The 26574-nt window shown below is 34.9% G+C and overlaps 1 protein-coding gene across 2 annotated transcripts in view; it reads right to left on the bottom strand.

The window, feature by feature from the left end:
- Positions 1 to 26574, bottom strand: part of SDCCAG8 (serologically defined colon cancer antigen 8) — a 154686-nt gene that overhangs the window by 107376 nt on the left and 20736 nt on the right. For both annotated transcript variants that reach the window (XM_008586621.1, XM_008586622.1), the window contains exons 5-8: positions 20182 to 20307; positions 13783 to 13923; positions 7240 to 7304; positions 4331 to 4519 (exon numbers count right to left, since the gene is read on the bottom strand). In XM_008586621.1, coding sequence (XP_008584843.1) covers positions 4331 to 4519; positions 7240 to 7304; positions 13783 to 13923; positions 20182 to 20307 — 521 coding nt within the window. The remainder of the gene's footprint in view (positions 1 to 4330; positions 4520 to 7239; positions 7305 to 13782; positions 13924 to 20181; positions 20308 to 26574) is intronic.

The following is a 26574-nucleotide window of genomic DNA, read 5'->3' as shown; positions in this document are numbered from 1 at the left end:
CAGGGAAGTTTATAGTTGGTGTCACAATACCACACGTCCAAATGAGGCCAGAAAACTCTTTGGATTTAACATATTTAGGGTATAATTTTTTAAAATTCTGTGTTAAAAATCAAGCTAGAAATACTATAACAACAGATTACTGAGGGTTCAGGCTTCTAACTATACATAAAACTAGAAATCCAAACCTAAAAAGTGCTGGCAACTCTTCAAAGTCAATGGAACACTCAATATTCAGCATTCTATATTAATAAATTGATAGAAGCTGAACACCAGATTAGGCCAAGGGAATCATATACACAAAAATTTTTATTAACAATAAAAACAGAAAGCTTTCATTGTATTCTGTTATTAAAGCAGAACATGAGACAGTGATATGCTGACAAAGCAGAAAATTGAACTAAGAAGGCTGACATTTACTCTGAGCGGCTAAGAGCTCAAATTTAGGATAGAGACAAAGGAATACATAACCCAGCAAGAATTTAATTTCTAAATGACTGCCAGACTTGGAATCAAGGTAAACATTATAACTTCCTCTTAAAATATTTTTCTCATGAACTAGAAGGATAACATGAAAGGCAATATAATAGAGGAAAAACCCTGTTTTTTTATTTGTTGCTTGGTTTTGTTAGACTATCTAGTTTAAACCCTGCTTCTTTTTATCTGTGTGGCTTTTACTATGCTTTTTTCTTTTCAAAATTAATTATTTCATTATATTCTCTTTGCAAAATTAGCTACTAATATGGTGAAAGACCAATTTAACACACATTTTTAATTCCAATCCCTTCTTCCACCTCTCCAGTGGTAATCACTGTTAAACAATTGGTGTTTATTCTTCCAAATCATTTTCTATGCATATGTATAAAACTAGAGAAAATATGTACTGTGGTTGTACATGGACTTAAAAATACAAATGATTTGGGCCGACCCCTTGGCTCACTCGGGAGAGTGCGGTGCTGGGAGCGCAGCAGCACTCCCGACATGGGTTCGGATCCTATATAGGGATGACCGGTGCGCTCACAGCACTCACTGGCTGAGCACGGTGCGGCTGGTCTCAAAAAGGACAAAAAAACCAAATAATTTCATATGGGGTGTATCTTTATTTTTTTATTTACTTTTACTTATTTTTTATCTATTTTATTATGCAGGGTGTATCTTTAGCTGTCTTGTTTTGTTTTGTTTCAACAATATATTTTGGAGATAGTCCCACATTAGTATGCATAGATCTACTTCATTATTTTAATACTGTGCACAAATTTTCATAGTTTATCTAAACCACAATTTATTCTTTGAAGGATATTTAGGTTGTTCACACCATTACAAACAATGCTGCAAATAGCATTTTCTATAAATGCCCCATTATGCACGTACATGAGTTTTTTCTCTCAGATTTTGAAAAGTGAAATGCACAATTTAAATATTACCAGACAGTGCTAAATAACCCTCCAAAGTAGTTGTACCAATTTATATTTATACCAGTGGGATATGAAAACGCTACCTTACTCATGACCTTACCAACTTTTGTGATTATCAATCTTCTTTATTTTTGCCAGTGTGATGGGTTGGTTTTTTTGTTTGCTTGTTTTTGCCTTTCTAATTGTATTTCCCTGAATACTAACAGAAGGAATACCTTCTTATGTACTGGTATCATCCTCTTTTATTGCTCACCAATTCCTATTCTTTACCCATTTTGCAACTGGGCAGTTTGTCTTTTGTTTGTTTCAAAGGAAATTCTTATATATAGCACTATTATTTTTTCCTGCTCTTTGAACTTAATTTGTAATATTTTATTGTAAGGGAACTTATATTTTAATGGAGCCAAATGTATCATTTTTTTTTTCCTTTATGACTTCTACTTTTCACACCATGCTTTGCACTATAAGGATCCCAAAGCCATTAAAATATTTTTCTATATTTATTTCTAATGCTTTTATTTTTATTTATATTTATTTATTTATTTATTTTGTCCTTTTTTTTTTTTTTCGTCTTTTGTCTTTTTCCGTGTCTGGCAATGGATCGCAACCCTCAGTGTTGCCCCCGCACCGGACCGGGGACCGGCAACGGGACCGCAACCCTCGGCGTCGCTCCCGCGCCTCGCTCAGCCAGTGAGCAGGAACTGGTCCGTATGTGGGATCCGAACCCTCGGGCGGGAGCGCCGCCGCGCTTCCCAAGCGGCGCACTATCCAGTGCGCCACCGGGCCGGCCCCTATTTTGTCCTTTTTGAGACCGGCCACACCACGCTCACCCAGTGAGCGCACCGGTGAACCCGCGGCGGGAGCGCTACTGCGCTCCCAGTGCCGCACTCTCCCGAGTGCGCCACGGGCTCGGCCCATTTCTAATGCTTTTATAATCTGAACTATATCTGAGTCTTGAAACTATGCTGAATTTACTTTTGTAAGGTTTCAGTTCTATTCTTTTTTTTTTTTCCCAAATATAAACAGGCAAATTTGTAACTTCTCTGAGTCTCAGTTTCCCTAGCTGTAAAATGGGGTAATGATGTCTACCTCACAAATGCTTTATTATGATTAAAAGGGATTATGTTTCAAAATTGCCTGGCAAGTCCTTGGCATATAATACATATTCACTATGTGCTAGTTGGATCTGAAAACATAGTTAATATATTTAATAGTTATATTGAATATATAAATAATTTAATAACATATTTAATAATTAATATAATATTTAGCAAAAAACAGAACCATAAGCACAGATGATAAAAACTATCAGTCAGTCCATACTAGAGATTCATTTTTATATAACAACTAGTAGGTTAGTCATATTTGGAAACCACCACTACCAGAAATATTGATTGTTCTTGGAGTATAAAAGGCACAGAAGGGTGTTAGTATTTATTGAGCATTTATTGTATGTTGGGAAGTGTTTTAAGTACTATATAGACAAAATTCTCTCAATATAGCTCCTCAAAATAACTCTATGAGTTAGGTACTTTTATTACCATTTTAAAAATGAGAAAACTGAGGCACAAAGAGTTAAGTAACTTTCATAAGGTTATATAATAAGTTAGCAGTAGATCCAGAATATGAACCGAAGCAGTCTGCTTCAAAAGCCATTGCTCCTGGTCACAAGGCTAAGCTGCCTTAATAAAATCCCAAGAGGATTTTTAAATCCCAAAAGGTAGGTATGATTCCTCCAATTAATTAAAGACTCCAGGCTTGGAGAAGTAAAGTAATTTGTCAAAACATCAAGACACAGAGCAAAATCAGTCTGACATGACCAGAATCGTTCCACTTCTCTACACCAATTCCAACTGGAGGATCTCCGACTGTTAGGCAGTAAATGTAAAAGTGCCTTGTCACGAACAACAAACATCTACTGAGTGCCTACCATAGGCCAGGTTCTCCGTTAGAAACAAGGGCTATGGAAATAAATACAACTCTGTGACTGCCTCCAATTGTACACAATATATTATAAAATCACAGAAGAAAGGAATCTAAGACATTTGAGGACAAAATGCGGCAGGGCTGGTGAGAGAATACTTCTAAAAGGAAGTGATGTTTGGGCTATTAAAATGAGCAGAGCAGACAGAGAGAGGTTACCCTGAGCATAAGGAAAAGTAGGAGGCATGGAAAAACACACAGTAGAAACCACCACTGAATTCTATATTAAATGATAATTCTCAGCCTCCACTGAATAAAATTTTCACAGGAAGAGGCTTCCCCTGGAATGGTAAAATAGAACAAAAGATATGTACACAGAGAATTGCAGCATTTCAGCCGAGATGAAAACTTTGACAACATAAAAGCACATCTGTAACTTATCCTTAGTCCATCTTTATATATTAATACTGGGATACAGTGGGTCCTTCCTCTAGTGCACTCACAATATTTTTCACAAAAGGCACAGGATGATGACGTGGTAATAACTCACTCTACCTAAACTACAGTGGGGAAATGATGATGACGTGGTAATAACTCACTCTACCTAAACTACAGTGGGCCTTTAAGATACGGCAAAATCAAAGGAATTCCTACTATACTCAGTTCTGTTAAGAATAGTGCTGGACTTGTAATTATGGAGTCAAAGAACTAGACAGAAATGTGAAGATTATCTAGTTCAATTCTCTCACCTCAAGATGAGCCTGAAGCCAAGAGATAAAATTGTTTGTTCAAAGTGACACGGTTACCCACCCTTGGCAGAACCTACCCGTTCTGTCTCCAAGAAAGTTGAAATGAAGAAACCTTTTGAAATCTACTTTACTAGAAGCTTAACATTAATCACATGTGACTTAGCATGGAGATAAAAGAACACAATGCCCCTGTAAAGACACAATTTTCCATGTTGCCAAAGACTCCGCACGTAGAAGCATACTTACTTGGTCAGCCTTTCGATGGTCTGCATGTGAACATTATTATGGGTTTGGGAAAGAACGGCTTCATGCTGAGCACATTTCAAACAAAGACCACCAACATGGCTAGAAACATTAGCAGCAAGAAGAGACTCTTTATGTTTTAGTCGCTCCTTAAGATCTTCACAATTTTTCTGATATTCGGCTAAGTCTTTCCTAAAAAGAGGGGAAAAAAATTTCTAGGATATGGGCTGATGAAAGTACACTACTTTCAAACGAATCATCACAGTGATAACACTATTATCATTTATGGATGTTTACCTTACGAGCTGCTTTACGTACAACACCTTATTAATTCTTACCACACCCCTGAAACGGGTGTGATTATCCTAATTGGCCCATTGAATATAATGAGACTTGAATATATTAAATAATTAGCTCAGGTTCGTATAAGATTTTAAGAGATTAGAGTCTGCCTCTGAAACTGACTTTTTCATAAGATTCCACCTCCACTGACATTATATTGCCCACAAAATAAAAACAAAACTCCAAATATAAATCCTAAATAGTTTCTCTTAGTTAAGGGGTGATGGAGTGAGGACAATACCCTACTTTAAGTATTAACCCCTTAAAATTTAGAGTGCCTTAAAATTTCACATAAATAACATGGATTTTATTATTGCCCAGTTTTCTTCAGGAAGAAAACATTAAAAAATTATATAACCGCAAAGTTCTACAAAGAGATATATCCAAAAAAAGCGAGCTACAGAAAGAAGTCATATGGAAGTTGCCCGCGGTCATAAGATTGCAACAGTAGTAGGTATTAGCTAGAAACATGCCACTTGCGAAAGAAAGGGGGGTGGGGGAGCTGGGGGGGGTGTTTGTTTTTACTTTATGGGCTAGCCCCTGGATGAGGTTTTGCTCTGAGTTGACTTTTTAAGGATTAAGTGACCGGTGTATGTATTGTATTTTCCTCCCCCTCTCCAGTAAAGCTTTGATAAAGTCAACTTGGGCAAGTGAGCTTCCTTGCCTACATGTCCCTTTCCTACTATATATTTTTTAAAAAACCAACTTCCTAGCTCAAAAAGGAGAGTACTGAAGTCAGGCACTTTATCTCCAGCTCAGTCTACTCCCTCTTATCATAGTTTCTATGCTCAGGGGTTTGTAACTACCTTAACTCGCTCATTTATCACAGAGGAGAAACCAACAGCCAGGACATCTGGCTGTCATGCATTAGTTCAACTCTTGGGACTTTGAGGGCTTTCGAGCAGCTCAGGGGAGGTGGAAAAGATCTATGGGTAAACTAAGGGTTAAAAAAAGCTAATCTACTGACAGTCTGAAGTTGGAAAAAAAATAAAGCTGCTTTTGCCCTAACCCTAAGATAATATCTCCAACATAATAAGTTTTCTTTTTCAGGAGTATCATGTACAGAAAGTCTGACTTTCAAAGGCTTTATAAAATGAACTTTGGAAGCACATTCCAAAGTCAAAGGGTCCCCATTACTAATTTCTGTCAGGTTCAAAATGAAAACATTCAAGCCGATTTGGTTACTAGGAATGGCAAAAGAGAAAATTAAAAAGAAATAGCTACCTTACAGCCAGGTTTCTGAAAAGTGATTTTATTTTTTTCTTTAAGAAAATGTCTCTTTAATCTTAAATTAGGCCAAAAGAAAATGAAGAAACAGAAGAATGCAGAGAAAAAGTCTAGTTCACTGCAAGTTGACATTTTAGTGTGATTAAAGATGGCATATATGAATTCAGAATGACAAAAATAAGTCATATTTCCATAAATATAATGACCTAGAAATATATTACTTCAAAAACTGAAGAATCAAACCACAATCAATATCAAAATATAACAAAGTAAGATGAAAAGCAAGAAAGCAAAAATTAGACCATTTTTCAAATGTTAGATTTGTTTGTAAAAAGGTAAAAATCTCTATAGAAATTCTAAAACTAATAAGGGTGAGCTATGAAAAGCATAACAGCATATTAAAAATAAATGAACAGTAACATGTGCAGTGAAAGCCATGAGTTTGGGTCGTTAGTGTTACTCTAGTTATGCCTCCAGAGAGTATATGACCTAGAAAAATTTTAAATTTATTTCAAATTGGGATTATTAAAATAAAATTAAAAAAATATTTTAAAGTTATTTATTTTGAAAATAACTTCATTACCACTACTTAAAATAGGCTTTAACAAAAAATTAAGGTAATTCCTAGTGCCTTTTTCTACTCATTATGTATAAGTCACTAATGGTTAATCTATAGTATATAAATTTTATTGAAATCTATAATGAATAGATTTTACAAAAAGTACATGAACATTCATTATACATAATCGAATTCATCATGCATATAAGTACTCAAACTACATATTATTGCTGTAATCTTAAAATTAGACAAAAAAATCCAAAAAATACTTGCTTGTAACTTGAAAACTGAGGTTTTATTTTCACTATTTATTTTACTTTAAAAGCATAATTTCTACAAAAGCATATAGTGATTGTTATTTCTATGAGAAAACACAAATATTTTACAACTGATGAAAGGATAAAATTTATAATTTAGCTCACAGAAATGGAATTTGGAAAAGAACTCAATTTTATGACTCTTTACCCTTGAATAATTTGAAGAAATTTTTTATATTGCATATAAAATGTCATCAAGTAATCCTAATATTGACTAAAACTGGCAGTTCAGCAAACATTCACATATATTTTAAGATCATTATGCTTTTATAGTTTAAGATAATTTTTGCTGTGATTGCAAATGGATAGAAGAAATTTTTTATATTGCATATAAAATGTCATCAAGTAATCCTAATATTGACTAAAACTGACAGTTCAGCAAACATTCACATATATTTTAAGATCATTATGCTTTTATAGTTTAAGATAATTTTTGCTGTGATTGCAAATGGATAATTTCACTTTACCTCAGAAACTTCAACTGAGATTCCAGTATTTCACTCTTTTGTTCATAAATAAGTTTTATCTTCTCCTATGGAAAAGGAAACAAAAAAGTACATTTTCTCCTTGTCCTGTGTTTTATAAGAAAATTTTAATTATTAATATTAAACTCATTTTTTTCCTTTTTACCCAAGAGGAAGAACAATGCATCTTCTCTGGAAATATTTTCCCTAGTATACTCAAGATTTTCTACTTTTATTAGGTTAATGCCTGCAAAGAACTATTCAGTCATAAAATGGTGATTAATGACTTTTTTTTTCTTTGAAAATTGCATACATCAGGTCTTACACCTAAAAGTGTGACTCTGGGAAAAACCAATTGTAACCTATAAGGTCCATGAGGGCAAAGATCAAATCTTACTGGAGTTACCCATTTTGTCTGCTACATATTTGACATACAATAAATATATGCTGGATGAATGATAAAAAGTAAAGTTATGAATCACATGATGATAGGTTGAACTGATATACTATCTACATGCCTCCAATTATTATTCTACAAGCCTCCAAGTATCCAATTATTCTTCTATTCAACAAATATTTATTTAAGAGGAAGGTGCCTCAAACTTTAAGGAGCTTACATTCTAGCAAGAAAAAGAAGACAGATGAATAATTTCAATTACATATAATTGCTCTGGTGAGGTATACAGAAGGTAAAACAAAGTCAGAGAGGACCGTACTCTAAATTCAGCCAAAGAGAAATAAAGAAGGCTTCACAGAGGAGGTGCTAAGAGTTGAAGGATAATTTCCAGTAGAGCAAAAGGTACAGAGACTGAAGAAAGCATGCTATATGTCTGGACAGTAAGTAGATCAGTATCACTAGAAAGTAAAATGCTAGGTGGAAGAGTGGCTGGAGATGAGGCAAACAGGTAAGGGTGGGCCATGAGAAGAATAAAAATATTAAGACCTTCATTTAGTTTACACTACTCATGTAGTACCCTGTACTTGAGGCATTGATGGCTACTGAAATCTTTTTATCAGATTTAAATCTTAAATCATTCTTGAAGTGTGGAGAAAGGCAAACCAGCAAAGAAGTCATTTCAAATACATAGGTAAGAGATAAACATGTGAATAAAAGCAATCAAGCAGTAAGGATTTAAAAGAAAGGATTTAACTTAGAGGTATTTAAGAGTAAATTTGACAGAATTTTATAATTAAATAGATATAGGGGAGAAAAAGACACTAAAGATATTTCTGGGTTTCCAAAAAAACACTAAAAGTAATCCTGGATTTCCAAAGACACTAAAAATAATCTTGGGTTTTAGAATTGAGTACTGAAGTGAATGATGACTTTTTCAGAATAACAAAAGGAGGTGAAGGGAATCCTATAAATAGTCAATTCAAAAGATGACAAAAAACAGAAAAAGGAGAACAAATAATAGATGGCTAAAAAAGAAGCCGAATAGCACGATGGTGGATTTAAACTCAACTGAATAAATAATCATATTGAATGTCAATGATCTAGACACCCAAATTAAAAGGCAGATATTGCTAGACTGGATAAAAAAGTAAAACCCAGGTAAATGCTTTCTACAAGAAACCCACTTTAAATGTAAAAATATAAATAGGTTAAAAGTAAAAGGATAGAATGAGATACACCATGCTAAGCCTAATCAAAAGAAAGTGGGAGTCGATCAAAATACAAAAATGATGTGCTTTTCTCTATACCAATAATGAGTTAGAAAATGAAAAAATTTAAAAAAATATTTCATTTATGATAGCATCTAAAGTAACAAGTTAGGAATAATCTAATGAAAGATATATATGACCTTTACTCAGAAAACTGTAAAAGGTTATTGACAAAAATTGAAGATGACTCAAATAAATGGAATGATACACAGTTCACAAAGATTAGTTGATATGATAACATAAAGATGTTAATTCTCAAGTAATATATTTTAAAGGCAATCTCAACCCAAACCCTATAATGACTTTTTGGAACTTGACAATTCTAAAATGTTTTTGGAAATGCAAAAGTCCAAAAAGGGTCAAGACACCCTTGAGAAAAAAGAACAACGTTGGAAGACTTGGTGTACCAGATTTAAGGCTGTAACAATTAAGACTCAGTATTAGCACAATGAAATAAAACAGAGCCCAGAAACAGATGCATCCATATAAGGACACCTGATTTATGACAAAGGTACTGCATAAAGGCAAAGGATTGTCTTTTCAACAAATGGCATTTGGATATACAGATAAACATATGGAAAAAGACCAAAATGTGACCCTACACTTCACATTGTATACAAAAATAAATTCCAGGAAGACTGTAGATTTAGATGTAAAAAGCAAAACTATAGTTTCTAGAAGATAATATAGGAGAATATCTTCGTGACTACGGGGTAGGAAAAGACCTTTTAATACAATTAAGTAATATGAACTGAAATTCTAGTAATCAAAGCAAGCAAACTATCAAGAGAGTTATGAGGCAAGTCAAAGAGTGGGAATACATATTTCCAATATATAAAACTGACAAAGGGCTTGTACCCAGAATATATAAAGAACTCCCCCAAATCAATACAACAGTGAAATAAATCTATATAAAAATAATAAGTAGGATATTTGAACAGGCACCTCACAAAAAGGGACATCAAATGGCCAATAAATATATGAAAAAATATTCAATCACACCAATAACCAGGGAAATGCAAATGAAAATCACAATGTCACGACAAGTCCACCAAAAAACTGACAATACCATATGTTGGCAAGGACGGGGAGCAACTCGTACACTGCTGATAAGAATAACAAAAGGAGGTAAAAGGGAATCCTTTTACCGATAAAACCGATAAAATTTGCTTTGTAAGGTTGTCATCACCTACTCAAGTTGAACAGAGATCCAGTTGAAGAGAAACACAGCCTAAGACCAACAGTTCTGCTCCAAAGTACACATTCAACATACATGTGTGCAATGCATAGAAAAATAAACACATAAAAGATTGTTCAGAGCAGCAGTGTTCACAATGGCTCTAAACTGGAAACAACCCAAATGTTCACCAACATCAAATGGATAAATTGTGGTATAATCACACAGTGGACCCACCAATAAAAGTAAACAAACTCCTGCCACATTCAACAACATGGATAAATTTAACAAATATAATGGTGAACAAAAGAAGCCAGACACAGAAGAATAGATATTATATGATTCCATTTATAAAACATTAAAAAAACCAAAACAAACAAAAAAAACCCAAGCAGAACTCAGTGGGCTTAGGGATGCATACTTAGGTAATTTTTATAAAAGTTAGGATATTGATCAGCTTTAAGGAAATGAGGGGGCAGTGATTGGGAGGGGGCATACTGAGGGCCTGTGGAACATGATAATGTTATACCTTTTGACTAAGTAACAATTACATGGGTGTTCATTTAGAGATAAATCATTGAGCTGCAATCCTTGTTTTGTGTACTTTACTGAATGTATGTTAAATTGTGCCATTAGAAAATTTAAAGGACGAGGGCATGATAAACTAATCTACATGCTATAGAAAGCTGCTGCAACAGTAAGATGATGAGGACTGGTATGTGGGGGTCATTAATAGCCTTAAAAAGAGCAGGTCGAGTGTACCATAGGGAGTTGAAACTCAGCTGAAGCATGTTGAAGTAAGAATGGGAAGTAGAGAAATAAATACATGAATATAGACAACCATTTGCAAAACTTTTGTTGTGAAAGAGAGCAAAGATACAGGGTGATGATTTGAAGGGAATGTAGGGTCAAGAGAATGTACTTTGTGTTTGTTTGCTTTAAGATGGGAGCTATTAAAGAACATATATGAGAATAACATAGTCAAGAGGGAGAAAAGATAGAAGAAAAAAAAATAGTTAATTGCAGGAGTGAAACCCTTGGGAAAAAAAATGAGAAACATTTGGGATGTAGAGCATACAAATGCAGAGATTGACTTTTGACATAAACAGGAAAAAAGATGATTCTACAACAGTTATAAATGCAATACTAAGGGAAGACATAAAAAAGAAAAGAATTCTAATGCAGGAAAGAAAAGTGAGGAAGCACGCAGTAAGGGAAAGTGGAATGGGAGAAGGCATTTGAACTAAGCCTTGCAGAATGGAAACATCTCAATAGGTAGAGGGTAAGAAAGAAACATTTTAGGTAGGCAGGACTGCATAAACCAAAGCCAGTTCTTTAAAGAGAAATGAAAGTGGGTAATAAGTTCATGAGGTAGCAACTCATGGGTGTCTGGTGCCTGCAGATAGGATTTGTAAGAGTGACAGGAGAAGGCTGAGAAGTGAATCTGGAAAGGTAGTTTTATACAAATTGCAGAAGGCTTAGGAGACTGCTCTTTATCCTATGGGTGGGTATTCAGTAGCTACCACAGATTATTCAGATGGAAAAAAAATACAATTTACTTAGTCTTTCAGATTTTTTTCAAAGGTACTCTTTCCTAAATAGTAGAATAAAGCTTGAATTAGGGACTGAGAAAGGGGAGGGAGATGAGGGGGCAGAAAGAGCCTTCAGAAAACTACAAATAATAACACCTGTAGATAATACAGGTAATAATAGAGAACTTGAACTATAATTCATTCCACCTTCCTCTGGAACACTCTATTTACAGTGTTATTGTTACTCTTTCATCATTTTGATCAATTCTGACATGTCAAATTTAATGCAAAGAAGACTTCAAGTCAGCAAGAATAGAAAAAACATCTGTCACACAGATCAAAGGATTGAAAAGTATCATTTGGTCTTAAAACAGAATTAGTTTAGACTCTGGGAAATTAGGACATTCAAAAGCAGCCATGTGTATGGGGGAATTTAGAAAGGGAAGATGCATACTCAGAAAAGTTCTGAGAAGACCTTAAGCTTTCACCTAGGGCTGATCCCTAGGCTTAGAGCAAGCCTAGCTAAATAGTGAAGAAATGCACAGAGCCAATCTGTAAAGAATGGGAGAGGTGGCTGTTCATCTCTCTCTCTATTTCTTTTTCTCTGGTGTTTTTTTTTTTTGTTGTTGTTTGTCTGTTTATTTCAGCTCCTGGTATTCAACAAAATCATGTCAAATATTAGCCGAACATGAGCTAATGGAACAGAGACTTTAGTCACCAGACATGACGAGACAGACAAGACACAGACATGACAAGTCTCTGCAAAAATTGTTTGGAAAAATCTCAAAACAAAAGAATGACAGCCTTCAACACTAAAAAAGACAGTAAATTTTGAGAATGAGGGGTATCTGATTTCCAGAGTTACAACATTATGATAGTGAAATGCTCCATTTTCAACAAGAGAAAAAAGAAACACACACACACACACACACACACAAGGCATACAAGGAAACAGGAAAACAAGGCTCATTCAGAGGAATAGAACAAATTGACAAAACCATCTTCAAGAAACCACAGACATCAGACTTACTATACAAAGACTTTTTTTTTTTTGCTTTTTGTCTTTTTTACTGACCAGTAATGGAATTGCAACCCTCAGTGTCGCGCCCGTACCGGGGACCGGCAACGGGATCGCAACCCTCGGTGGTGTGCCCGCACCGCGCTCAGCCAGTGAGCGGGAACCAGTCTCCACATGGGATCCAAACCCTCAGCAGGAGCGCCGCCGTGCTCCCAAGCGGCACACTCTCCAGTGCGCCACCAGGCCGGCCCTATACAAAGACTTTAAAATAACTCTCTTACATACACTCAAAGTGCTAAGAGGAAAACATGGACAAAGAACTAAAGGAAATTAGGAAAACAAATTATAAAAAGGATCCAAACAGAAATTCTAGAGCTGACAAACACAATAACTGAAATGAAAACATCACTAGAGGGGTTCGAGAACAGATCTCAGCAGTCTGAATTTGAACACAGAATTGGTGAACTTGAAGATAGGACAAGTGAAATTATCAAGTCTGAGGTGTCAAAAAAAGAAAGAATGAAGAATTACCATCTGATCCAAAAAGTCCATTTCTGAGTATATACTAAAAATAATTGAAAGTAGGGACTTAGACAGATACTTGTATATTAATATTCATAGCAGAAATCTTTACAATAGCCCAAAGGTAGAAATAACCCAAATGTCCATCAACAGATGAATGGATAAACAAAGTGTGGCTCACACGTACAATAGAATATTATTCAGTTTTAACAAGAAATAAAATTCTGATACATGCTACAACGTAGATGAAACTTGCAAACATTATGTTAAGTGAAATAAGCTGGACACAAACGGACAAATGTTGCTTGATTCCACTTATGTGAGGTATGTAAAATAGGCAAATTGAGATAGAAAATATAATACAGATAACCAGGGGTGGAGGGGAGAGGGACATGGGGAGTTATTGTTTAATGGATACAGAGTTTTATTTGGGATGATGAAAAAGTTCTGGAAATGCATAGTGTTGTTGGTTGCACATCATTGTAAATATATTTAATGCAGATAAATTGTACAGTTAAAAATGGTTAAAATGGTAAATTTTATGTTATATATGTTTTCAGAATTTTAAAAAGTATCCCGCCCCCCTCCCCCAAAAAACCAGATGCGTAAGAGAGAAACTCCCAATTACTCACCAGTTCTAGCTTCCATTTTTCAGCCTCACCAGCAGATGCAGCTTTGCCAATGCCTGCACTGCCATGAGAAAATGGTCTCTTGGCAGCTTCATCCACCCCAGAATCTTCACCTGTTGTAATCCAAGAATTCTGCATATTTCCCTAAAGTGGAATGTGCCAGTAACTGCAATCAACATTCAATTTTAAATAAACATGCATACTTTACAAACAGAATGCTTATCTATGATGAAAGGAAAAAATATATATGCTATTAAACTACAAGTCAAGAAACATTTCACATTTTCAGGCTATTAGGGTCACATTCCACAACATGTGTTACAAAGACAAATTCCTACAGGTAGAAGCAATAATGTGAACATGAACAAAGAGGGCTGGAGGTCAGAGTGTACTCAACAAATGGAATTGCTTACTCTTCTGGAGACATACAGGTCACATTCCACAACATGTGTTACAAAGACAAATTCCTACAGGTAGAAGCAATAATGTGAATATGAACAAAGAGGGCTGGAGGTCAGAGTGTACTCAACAAATGGAATTGCTTACTCTTCTGGAGACATACACTCTTGAAATACATAGCCCTCTCTTGGCTTGTCTTTCATGTTCCATATTTCAGAGTCAAGGCTAGTAATAATAATTGTTAACATATATGGTGTGTACTATGTGCCAGACACTGTTTTAAGTGCTTCACATATACATATTAACTCATTTAATCATTACAATAACTATGAAATGGGTTCTATTGTCTCTATTTTACAGGTGAGGAAACTGAGTCACATAGAGTAACTTGCTAAGGGTCACAGAGGTAGAAAGAGGTTAATAAATGGCACAGCAGAGTTCATGGCTGTGATATAAAAAGAAATATGAAATTGGTCTCTAACCCAGTTCCTGACACTGAGCTCCTAAAACCCCTGCAATTTTCTGAGTGATAGGAGTGATAGGAATATCTTTCGCAATAATATTTGATCTTAGTCCCAGGTTCCTGACAAAAGAGCTTCTAAACCCCTTAGAATCTCTGAAGTGATAAGAGCATCTTTTTACATGCTAATGAGACGACTGGTGGCTGGGATCCCGAGGTAGCTTCAGGATGGGGGTTGGTAGCCAGAAAGACAAAGGCATGATTAAAAGATTGGATTTTTTTAGCCCCACCCACAACCTCCAGGGAGGGGAGAGGGGCTAGAGATTGACTTAATCACCAAGTGCCAATGATTTAATTAATCATTTATATAATGAGCCTCCATAAAAATCCTATGGGTTGGGGTTGAAAGAACTTCTGGGTTGGTGAATGCATCCACGTGCTAGAAAAGTAGCATACTCCAACTCCATGGGGACAGAGGCTCCTGTACTTGGGACCCTCCTGGACCTTGCCCTGTGTTCCTGTCCATCTGGATGTTCATTTGTATCCTTTATAATAACGAGTAACAGCAAGTAAAGTATTTCCCTGAGTTTTGTGAGCCGTTATAACAACTTATCAAAAGGATAAAGAGGCTGTGCTAATGCTCGATTTGGAGACAAACCAGAAGGAATTGTGAGAAAACTGTGGATCCACTACTTGCGACCAGCATCTGAAAGGGGTAGTCTTCTGGGACTGAGCCCTTAACCTGTGGGGTCTGATGCAAAGCCTGGATAGCTGGTGTCAGAATTTGAATTAAATCATGGACACACAGTTGGTGTCCACAGAACACTGGAGAATTGCTCGGTGCGGTGGGGAGAGGGGTGATCTGACACATCTGATGTTATAAGTTTTTTTCTTTTAATGCCTTAAAAAAATTATGCTCTTCTTCCTTTCCAAAAAAATATTTATCTTCAATAAGAAAAACAGTGTGCATGTGGTGATAAACAGAATTGACATGCAGTCTGCATGTCAGGGATTCAGAAAAGGCATGATAGGGACCATGGCAAACCATAGAAACATGTCCCTTCCAAAGGAAGCAGCTACTACTCAGTTTCAGTCAGTCGCTGCCATGTGGGAATGCAAATTCATATTACCAGAAAATCTTTTGATTTTTTAAAAGATAAGCCAAGTATCTGGTTCTTCATTTGAAGCATTGTTTAATATTGGCTCAGAGTTTGTCATACAAACAAAACACATGTATAGGTTGAATCTGGTGTAACCATTGTCAATTTGCAACCTCTGCCGCCCTCTCAGCATTCGATGAAATAAGCAAGACAAAGATTGGGTAATTGATGTGTGGAACGAGGACTAAAATACTTACATTAATTTAATTCAACAAATAATTAATTATTGAACTTTTGGTAAGGGACAATTTGCAACCTCTGCCGCCCTCTCAGCATTCGATGAAATAAGCAAGACAAAGATTGGGTAGTTTATGTGTGGAACGAGGACTAAAATACTTACATTAATTCAACAAATAATTAATTATTGAACTTTTGGTAAGGGCCAAAGGATATGGTAGTACTCACAAGGGAGGACAGGTCCCCAAACACTAAACTATATTGCAGTGTCACATCATGCTAAGCTGTGAAAACTGCATTAATACAAAGTAGCATATTCTGAGACTCTAATCCACATGCTTTTGGAAGTTCGCTTTAGGGCAAACATTTGTGTAGCACCTACTGTGTTCAATAGCACTGTGCTAAGAGCTTGGAGGACAAAAATGAGCAAGACCAATTTAGCCCCAAGGAATTTAGAGTCTAATGAGGGAGACAAACACCGAGGCAGATATTTAGATTCAATAACGTAAGTTCTAGGCCAGAGGTGTGCATGGGAGACTATGCCAGAACAAAAGAGGGATACTAAGAGCAACCGGCAGTGTAAGGAAGGTTTCCTGACGTTTTGGCACTAGTATATCTAGAAGGATGAATAAGGGTTTGCTAGACTGGAAGAGCATTCTAGGAAGAGAGAACCTTATGAGAAGAGTCACAGAGGTGTGAAATAGCATGGGGCCTGCAGGACAGGCTTAGGGAATTCACCATTTCTAGAGGTGAAAGTACAAGGCCATGTATGTCAAAAGATGGAGATAGAGAGTCAAATAAGGGTCTTGAGAATATGACATGACATGCTCATGAGCTGGTACGTGATACTGTAGGTAGGGCCAAGTCTCCCAAGATCGGACTACATTTAAAGCTGCTTTTGAGATCAGTAAAGGAGCGTGGTACTAATTTCCTATAGAGAAATTGGAGAAAGCATGTAGACCACATATTGCTGACTTATGGGGCAAAATATTATACTTTGGAAAGAAGTGCTAGTCTAATGAATGCTTTGTTCTTTCACAGATAATTTTTAAACACTTGAATGATATTTAACCAAGATTAAAAAAAAAAAATCTAGAAGGAGGGGGAAGGGAAAACAGGGAGAGGCTGGCCAATGGGTACAAAATTACTTTTAGGTAGGAAGAATAAGTTCTGGTGTTTATTGCACAGGAGGGTGACTATGGTTAACAGTTAAGTTTTGCATATTACACAATAGCTTTTTGAATGTTTTTGCCATAAAGAAATGATAAATGCATGAAGTGATTGATTCATTAACTACCCTGACCTAATTATTATACAACATACGTATGTATCAAAACATCAGATTGTACCCCATAAGTATGTACAATTACAATGTGTCAATTAAAATATTTAAAAATCTATGTATATTAAATCCCTGGAAATCATTCAAAACCTTTGCTTTCTTAATTGAAGAGAGAGTTGGTAGTGGAGAGGTTAACAAACATGGAAAGAAATGGCTCAGAATTTTCCACTTAAAAAAAATCTCCTAGATCTTTGAATGAGTATATATGTCAAAATTTCTATGAAAAAACAGGTTTTAATGTTATTATAATGTTTTGGACTCTAGAGAAAACCTTTCCAAGAAGAGAAATTTTATAAGAGGGAAAAGTGATTAAAAAAAATACAGAAATGAAATATACTTTTAATTATTTTAGTTTTTTAAAAAAATCATCTGCTTACTTCTTCAATTTTTAGGTCATCAACTAGGCCAAAAGCTAAAAGTCTTATAGGCTCCTATCCAAGTCCAGTGAGAGATAATAAAAAGGAGGCTCTTCTATTTTCTGCTAAGGGAAACTTCTATAAACTCCAAGTAAAAATGGTTTGGTTCAGTATAGACAAGCTCTTCCTAATTTATGCAGAAAGCCAGTATAATTTGAGGTAATGTGGATGGATCTGGCAAGGCAGACAAGCCTAGGTTTGAGTCCTTGCTCTGCCATTTTCTAGCTCTGTGACATCAGACCAGTTCCTTGGGTTACTTAACTACTGTGTACTTATTTACCACTCTGAAAATACACCTGCCTTATGTGGTTACTGTGAAACTGAAATAATATAATGTAAATAAATCCTTGATGCAGTGCCTGGCACATAATAATTATGTAGTCATGAGCAAATGTCAGTTATATAGCTATCTAACTGTAACTGAAACAGTAATTTTCAAAAGAAGGTATTATAAAACACTGAAAGTCAATGTTGAAATTAGCCAATAGCTTTTGCGAGATCTACCATCAACATTTTAATTGACTCATTAAGAATGTCCCCTTCACCAAGAAAGAAGATAATATTTCTTGATCTATTTATATTTAAGATATTCTAAAAAGTCTTATTCATGTTAACAGCACCATGCATGCATTCCTGAAATGCTTCAGTTCACCCTAAACAAACAAAAAGTGGGGGTAACAATTCTGTAACAAATACCACAGAAGACTACTGTTAAAATAGATATCAAGGTCACCTGACACATGTGTAATAATCACTTCAATATTTGCATTCCATTTTAGCTCATGTGAATGTTTTTTAAAAAACAACAGTAAAGCCTCCTTCTTATAACCTTGTCTATTCTATGATTATTAACTATAGCTTTCTTTAGCAGATTTCCTTTGCAAGGCCTGTGTGCTTTTACCATCATTTCCTTCCCCTTTTGCATTCCTCACTTCTCTTGCCCTCTGACTCACTCATCTGCCTCATTTCCTTTCTCACTTCGCTTCCCCCTTCTCCTCTTCTTTGCCATTGTATAAATATTAAATACTATGAATAACTGAGTCACTATTTGCTATGTGACTACATATTTGGAAGAAAAGCAAAAGAATATATTTATTTTTTAAATGAGCTACTTCTAAGTACTCTGTAGGATGATATCTTCTTCAAGTTAACCTTAAAATAATCAACAACTAAAGATGGAATTTTTAAACACTAATATTAATAATTTTATAAATCTTCAGAAAAAAGTTATACAGTGAGGGAAAGATAACTGATCACAAACTTAAATGTAACTGCAGAAAAATAAACTGAAATACTAATCAGCCCACTTTATTTTTCAGAGTTAACACAATCAGATACTTCTCAATAGCAAATTCCAACACATACAAACTTAAAAGATTACAAATGAAATATCATTTCAAATAAGAAACAAACTTCAAAAACAAAAATTCGAAGATACCTACACAAAACATCAAGACTTCAATATTTTTTCTTAACAAAACTGATTTACTAATGACGACAAAGTCAAACCACCAAAGTCTACTGCAAAGTAGAGCTGCAACAGGCAAGTATTAAAACTTCCCCATGGAAAGTTGAATTAGTCTCAAAAAGCGGAACAAGCTGTGATTAACTGTCTCCTATAGCAAATCATTTTTAAGGCAAAAGTATCTCTGACAAGTCATAAGACGATACTAAATTTAAACACTGTAAATATCACTGCAAGAATTTTGTGTCACAGAATCATAGAGATCATCTGATCCACTGTTCTTCAAACTACAGGCCACTGACATGAGAATCACGTAGGAAACTTTATAAACGTTCATATACCTACAACGCAACCAGACTAACTGAATCGGACTCTCAGGGGATGGATCCCAGGAATCTGCACTGTCAACACCTGATATAGGTGAATTTTTTCAAATTACCAATAAAGAAATGGAGGACCCATGAGGCTAAACTATGCAAAGCTCTATAAAATTACTTGCTAAACACCCAGCTTCTTAGGGACAATGGGAAGACTAACATTTTGATTCCTGAATCCTCAGGCCAACGTTTTTTCTGCTATACCGTTCTGTTGTAAGTACACTTATCAGATGTCAGAGCACAAGGAAAATTTAGAGAAATCCAACAGAAATCTAAGCTAAGGTTCTAAACAGTTTCTAGATTTAATGAAGTCCTTATTGTATAACACACTTCCTGCTTTCAGATCTGCTTTCCATATGAAAAAAGCATAAATGATATGCTCAGAGAAGAAATCAAAATAAATATTAAGCATCACTACATAATTTCATTTGAGGATTCATTCCACTACAGCTAATTTTAATTTTTGAGGCCTCAAGCAAATAAATACCAGAAAAGTATTTTGGTCAAACTTCAAAGAGAGAATCTAAATAGTTTAGAAGGCTGGGGGAGAGGGCAGGAGGGAACATTCAAACTCAAATAGAATTTATGGTTTTAAAATATGCTCACAGATGCATCCAGAAGTGTTTGTTCCCTCATTGTCTCCTCTTGTCTTTGAGATTTCAGCTCTTCCTGGAGCCTTTCATTTTCAAGCACAACTACTTGTACCCTATTTTTCATTCCAGAGAGTTCCTCCTAGAAAAAGCAGAAACCAAATACATTAAGCGTTTTTAAGCAGTGCTTGCATTTGTTGATTACTAGAGCATCCAGCATGATATAAAGTAGGGAACATTTATGCTCTCTATCCATTTCTTGAAATACTATAATTGTATTTATACAAATAAGGCAATCTAAACATTATCTAACAAAGAGAAGGCTGGGGTGTTTAGTAGAGGACCTGTGGATGACCATATCACAAAAGTGTGTGGTTCTGACAAATTAATTTCTGCAATTAATTGAGGCTCATAGGCCTCAATTAAAAGGGTTATTGAAAATATTTTATTTTATTTTATTTATTTATTTTTTGTGACCGGTAAGGGGATCGGAACCCTTGGCTTGGTGTCATCCTCACAGAACTCAGCCAGTGAGCGCACCGGCCATCCCTATATAAGATCTGAACTTGTGGCCTCGGCACGCCCAGCACCGCTATGCTCCCAGCGCCGCACTCTCCCGAGCGAGCCACGGGTTCGGCCCTGAAAATATTTTAAAGAATGAGGTCAACTGATGAAAAGTAAGGTAAGATATATTATTACTCATGATCAAATGCCAATAACTTGTTGAAAACTGATGAAGGACTAAATAGAGGAAGACTCTGAGATAGAAAGGCATAGAAAGGTGAAATAATTGTTTATGAACTGGTAGACAGAGGGGAATTGTGAGTAAAACAGTTTGGTGGCGAGTTCTGAAAGAGTGTTTCCTTGGCTTTGCAGGGTATAATATAAAGAATTACAGATTAATAATTAGAATATCTATTGAATGGTTTTCATTCACTGAAAAAAAATGTCAAAAATATCAATATGTGAATGATACAATACTTAACCTAACATTCATTACTAAGGTAATCAAAAATTATTATTCAACATGTGTAACTTCCTTTCAATTATTTTATTCAGAAAAAGACCAAAGCTGTATTTGAAAGATGTAATTTACAAAAATATTGCAGAAATCCAATTTTCAGTCTGGTATGTAATAAGCTTTGAAAACATCACTCCCATCTTTACAGCAAGAAAAAAGTTGAATAAATGAAAATCAAAAAATCTTTTTAGATCAGAGAATTGAGGGAAACTGGCCCAAAACTGGAAAAATGGGCAACTATCAAGACTCACAAATTCCCAGAACAGATCTCTACAAGTAGAAACCTCCCTAGAACCCACTGCCCACATAGGAAAATCTAAACTGTAATTGATAAATTGCTGGAAGCTCAGCATCGAGGTTTGAAAGTTAAAAATTCCAAGGAGACCCAGTCTTAGGAGGACCCCCCACTTTCATGACTTTTATCTCCAGGATGGTAACAGTTTATCACAGTAAAGACTAGATCTTGTTTCTAGCAAGAGGTGGGGAAAAGTAGCCATTTTAAAATATGCCATGTTGAGTTCTTCATAATAAGGCCTGCCTCAAGGGAAACTATTTTACCAGAGCCTAACTGACTGGGGTTTTCCTGGAACCTGCCTGACCCAGGAGAAGGGAAATACCCAACTCCAGCCCCCTCTAGCCTTCCATGTGGGGGAAGGGAAACACCAGTTCCAGCTCCCTCTAGCCTTACTGTCTAACTTAAAGGGGATGGGGAGACTAGAAGCTCTTGTGAAGGTCACAGCCCAGGGCACAGGCTCACCAAGACTGAGACCTAATCAGAGGGCTATAGAATGTGTCTTCTACTCCCACACCTTACTACTACATCAATAGGGCACCTATATACTAGCAGGGGAGTTCAACCGAAAGAACTGCATATTTCAAACTATATTTAAGGAGACTTCTCTAGGGAAACCCAAAGACAACAGATGTAACAAAAACTGTCACTAAAGGAAATTTTAATCTCTGACATGTAACAGCAAATAGTAAACACAGCCTAACTTCTGGACAGATGAAAATAAAACTTACACCTCAGTTTCTTTTACCCAGTACATCATGGCTGGCATTCAGCAAACAATTACAAAGCATAGTAAAAAACTTAAAACACAGTTTGAAAAGACAGAGCATGCATTGGAAACAGTCACATATGGCAGAAATGTTGGGATTATCAGACCAGCAATTTAAAATAATCATGATTACTGTGTTAAGGTTTCTAATGTTAAAAGAGGATTTACATGTAAGAACAGATGGGTGATGTAAGTGGAGAAATGGAAACTCTAAGAAAGAATGAAAAGAAAATGCTAGAGATCAAAAACACTCAACACAATGCCTTTTATGGACACATGAAAAGACTGAACATTGCTGAAGAAATAATTAGTGAGTTTGAAGAATTGCCAATAGAAACTTCCAAGGCAGAAATGCAAAATAAAAAAAAAAATAAAAAAATAAAAAGGAAGAAGGAAAAGAACAGGAAAAAAAATCCAAGAACTGTGGTATGATTACAAAAGGTATAATAGGAATATGAAAAAGAGAAGAGAGAAAGAAACAGAAAAACTATTTGAATAAAGACTGAGAATTTTCCTAAGTTAATGATAGGCATCAAACCACAGATCCAAGAAGCTCAAACAGAACAAATAACAAAAAAATCTACTCTCTGAAACTGCCGAAAGTCAAAGAAAAAAAAATCTTGAAATAACTCAGAGTAAAAAACAAAACACCTTACCTATAGAGAAGCAAGAATAAGAATTACATGGAACTACTTTTCAGAAACCATGCAAGCAAGAAGAGAGTGAAATAAAATGCCTTAAGAAACCCACAACCTAGAATTCAGTGGTCAGCAAAATTAATCTCCAAAAAGAAAGAAAAAGTAAAGACTCTCAGATGAATAACAATTGAGAGAATTTGTTGCTAGTAGAACTGTCTTGCAAGAAATGTTAAGAGAAGTTCTTCAGAAAAGAGCAAAATAATATAGGTCAGACCAACGTAAAGAAAGAAAGAGTGTTAGAGAAGGAACAAATGGAGATAAAATAAAATCTTTTATTTTTCTTATTAATTTATCTAACAGATAATGTTCAACATCATAATAGCAATACTGTATGCTGAAATGAATGACAGCAATGTTATAAAGTACAGATGGGGGGAATTGGGAATACACTATTATAAGGAACTTATACCACCCCTGAAGTAATATGTTGTTATTTGAAAGCAAACTTGTATTAGTTGTAAATGTATATTGCAAACTCTAGGGCAACCACTAAAAAAGGTGAAAAAAAAAGGTAGTACAATTGATACGCTAAGACAGGAGAAAAAACTGCAATCATACAAGACGCCTAGTTAAAACCAGAGAAGTCAGAAAAAAGAGTGGAAAGTTAAAAAAAGAAAGAAAGAAAGAAGAACAAGGGCAATGAAGGGAACAGTAATAAATATCTTAGATGTTAATCCAACCATATCAATAATATCTTTAAATGTCAATAGTCTGATCACCAAATAAAAGAGACTGTCAGAGTGGATTAAAAAAAAAAACACAACTATATGTTGTCTATAGTAGCCCATAGTAAATATGAAAACACAGGTAAAAGTGAGTGAGTGGAGAAAGACACACCATGCTAACACTAATCAAAAGAAAGCTGGAGTAGTTACATTAATTTTAGACAAAGCAGACTTCAGAAAAAGGAAAAATATCATGGATGTTACATGGGCATTGCATAAAGACAAAGGAGTCAAATCACCAAGAAGACATAACAACCTTTAATATGTATGCGCTTAACAAGAGATCATCAAAATATACGAGACAAGGAAAAATAGATGAATCCATGATTACAACTGGAGACTTCAACACTCTTTACCAGAAAGGAACAGATCCAGCAGGCACAAAATCATTAAGAACATAGTTGAACTGAACTGTACCATCAAACAACTTGATCTAATTGACAAATATAGACTACTTCATCCACCGGCAGCAGAATACACATTCTCCTCAAGCTCACACAGAACATTCACTAAGATAGACTATATTCTACACGACTTAAATTCAAAAGAATAGGAATCATACAAAATATACTGTAAGAAAATAATAAAATTAAACTAGAAATCAATAACAGAAAGACACTTGGAAAACTCTGAAAATACTTGGTGCTTAAACAACAATCTTCTAAATAACACATGAGTCAAAGAAGAAGTGTCAAGAGAAATTTTTTAATATTTTGAGATAAATAAAAATGAAAATGCAATTTATCAAAATTTGTGGGATGAAGAAAAAACAGTGCAAAAACATTAAAAAATGGGAAAGACTTCAAATAGGGAAAAAGAGCTAATTAAGTAAGCAGAACAAAAGATATGATAAAAAAATTTAGACTGGAAATCAATAATATCAAAAATAGGAAATCAACAGAGAAAAGCAACAAAACCAAAAGCTGGATCTTTGAAAAGATTAATAAAATTGATAAGACTCTACCAAGGTTAAGAAAAAGACAGAAAAAACAAATTAGACTATATTAGACACTGATATCAGAAATGAAAGAGGGGCCATCACTAATGATCCCATGGACATTAAAAGGACAATAAAGAAATACTGTGAACAATGTTACATCCATAAATTTGGTAACCCAGATTAAATAGACCCGTTCCTTGACAGAATCTACCAAAATTCACAGAAGAAGAAATAGATAATCTGAATAGGTCTATATCTATCAAAGATATTGAATCAATAATCTGCAGCCTTTGAAAATAAAGCACCAGGCCCAAATAGGTTCACTGGTGAATGTGAATTCTACCAAACATTTAAGGAAGCAGTTATACCAATTCTCTACAATATCTTCCATAAAATGCCAGAGGGAATACTTCTTAACTCATTCTATGAGGCCAGCATGAACCTAACACCCAACTAGGTGAAGACATTACAAGAGTGGAAAACTACCAATATCACTCATGAACATAGATGGAAAAATCCTCAATAAAATATTAGCAAATTGAATCCAACAATGTGTAAAAAGAATTACATACTAGGATCAAGTGGGATTTACTCTAGGTATACAACATGGATTCTACATTTGAAAATCAATTAATGTAATCCATCACATCAACAATGTAGAGAAGAAAAATCATATCATCATATCAATAGATGCAGAAAAAGCATTTGACAAAAAATAGCAACATGCATGATAAATACTCTCAGTAAACTAGGAATAGAAGGAAACATCCTCAACTTGATAAAGAATATCTACAAATAACCTATAGCTAACATCACACTTCACAGTGAGAAAATAGATAGTTTTCTGCTAACATCAGGAGCAAGGCAAGGATGTCCCCTCTTACCTCTATCAGCATTATTCTGGAAGTCCTAACTAATGTAACAAGATAAGAAAAGGAAATAAAAGCTATACATATTGGGAAGGAAGAAATAAAACTGACTTGTTTCCAGATGACATGACTGTCTATGAAGAAAATCCCAAAGAATCAACAAAAAAATACAAGAACTAGTAAATGACTTATAGCAAGATTATAGAATGCAAAGTTAATACATAAGAGTCAATTGTTTTCTTTTATATTAGCAACAAATACCTGGAATTTGGAATTAAAAACACAGTACCATTTATATTAACATCAAAAAAATAAAATACTTAGGTGCAACTCTCACAAAATATATACAAGATATATATAAGAAAAACTACAAAACTCTGATGAAAGAAATCAAAGAACATCTAAATAAATGTAGAGATATTCCACATACAAGAATAGGAAGATTCAATGTTGTCAAAATGTCTTCCCAATTTGATTTATAGATTTGATACAACTCCAATCAAAATCCCATTTTGTGGATATCAACAAACTGATTCTAAAGTTTATATGGAGGCAAAACGCCCAGAATATCTATCAAAATACTGAGAAGAACAAAGTTGGAGGACTGACACTACGCAACTTCCAGACTTAATACAAAGCTACAGTAATGAAGATGTGATACTGACAAAAGAACAGACAAAGAAATCAATAGAACAGGATAGTCTGGGAGGTCAATTAACCTTTGGCAAAGGAGCAAAGGCAATTCAATAGAGACAGTCTTTTCAGGAAATGGTGTTGGAACAACTGAACAGCCACATGCAAAAAAATTGAATCTAGACACAAATCTTACACCTTACACAAAAATTAACTCAGAGTCTAACAGATTTAAATGTAAAAATGCAAAATTATAAAACACTTAGAAGAAGAAAGCAGAAAATGTAAGTGATCTTGGATTTGGTAATGATTTTTTAGATATAACACCAAAAGAATGACCCATGAAAAACAAATTGTTAAGTTGAACTTCATTAAAATCAAAAATTTCTGCTCTGTGAAAGACATTAAGAGAATAAAAAGACAAGCCACATACTGGGAGAAAATATTTACAAAAGGCATACC

Source organism: Galeopterus variegatus, unplaced genomic scaffold (genome assembly GCF_000696425.1).
Source record: "Galeopterus variegatus unplaced genomic scaffold, G_variegatus-3.0.2 Scaffold4050, whole genome shotgun sequence".
NCBI classification, from domain to species: Eukaryota; Metazoa; Chordata; class Mammalia; order Dermoptera; family Cynocephalidae; genus Galeopterus; species Galeopterus variegatus.
The sequence above is the reverse complement of the archived record's forward strand: the minus strand, read 5'-3'. Positions and strand labels throughout refer to the sequence as shown.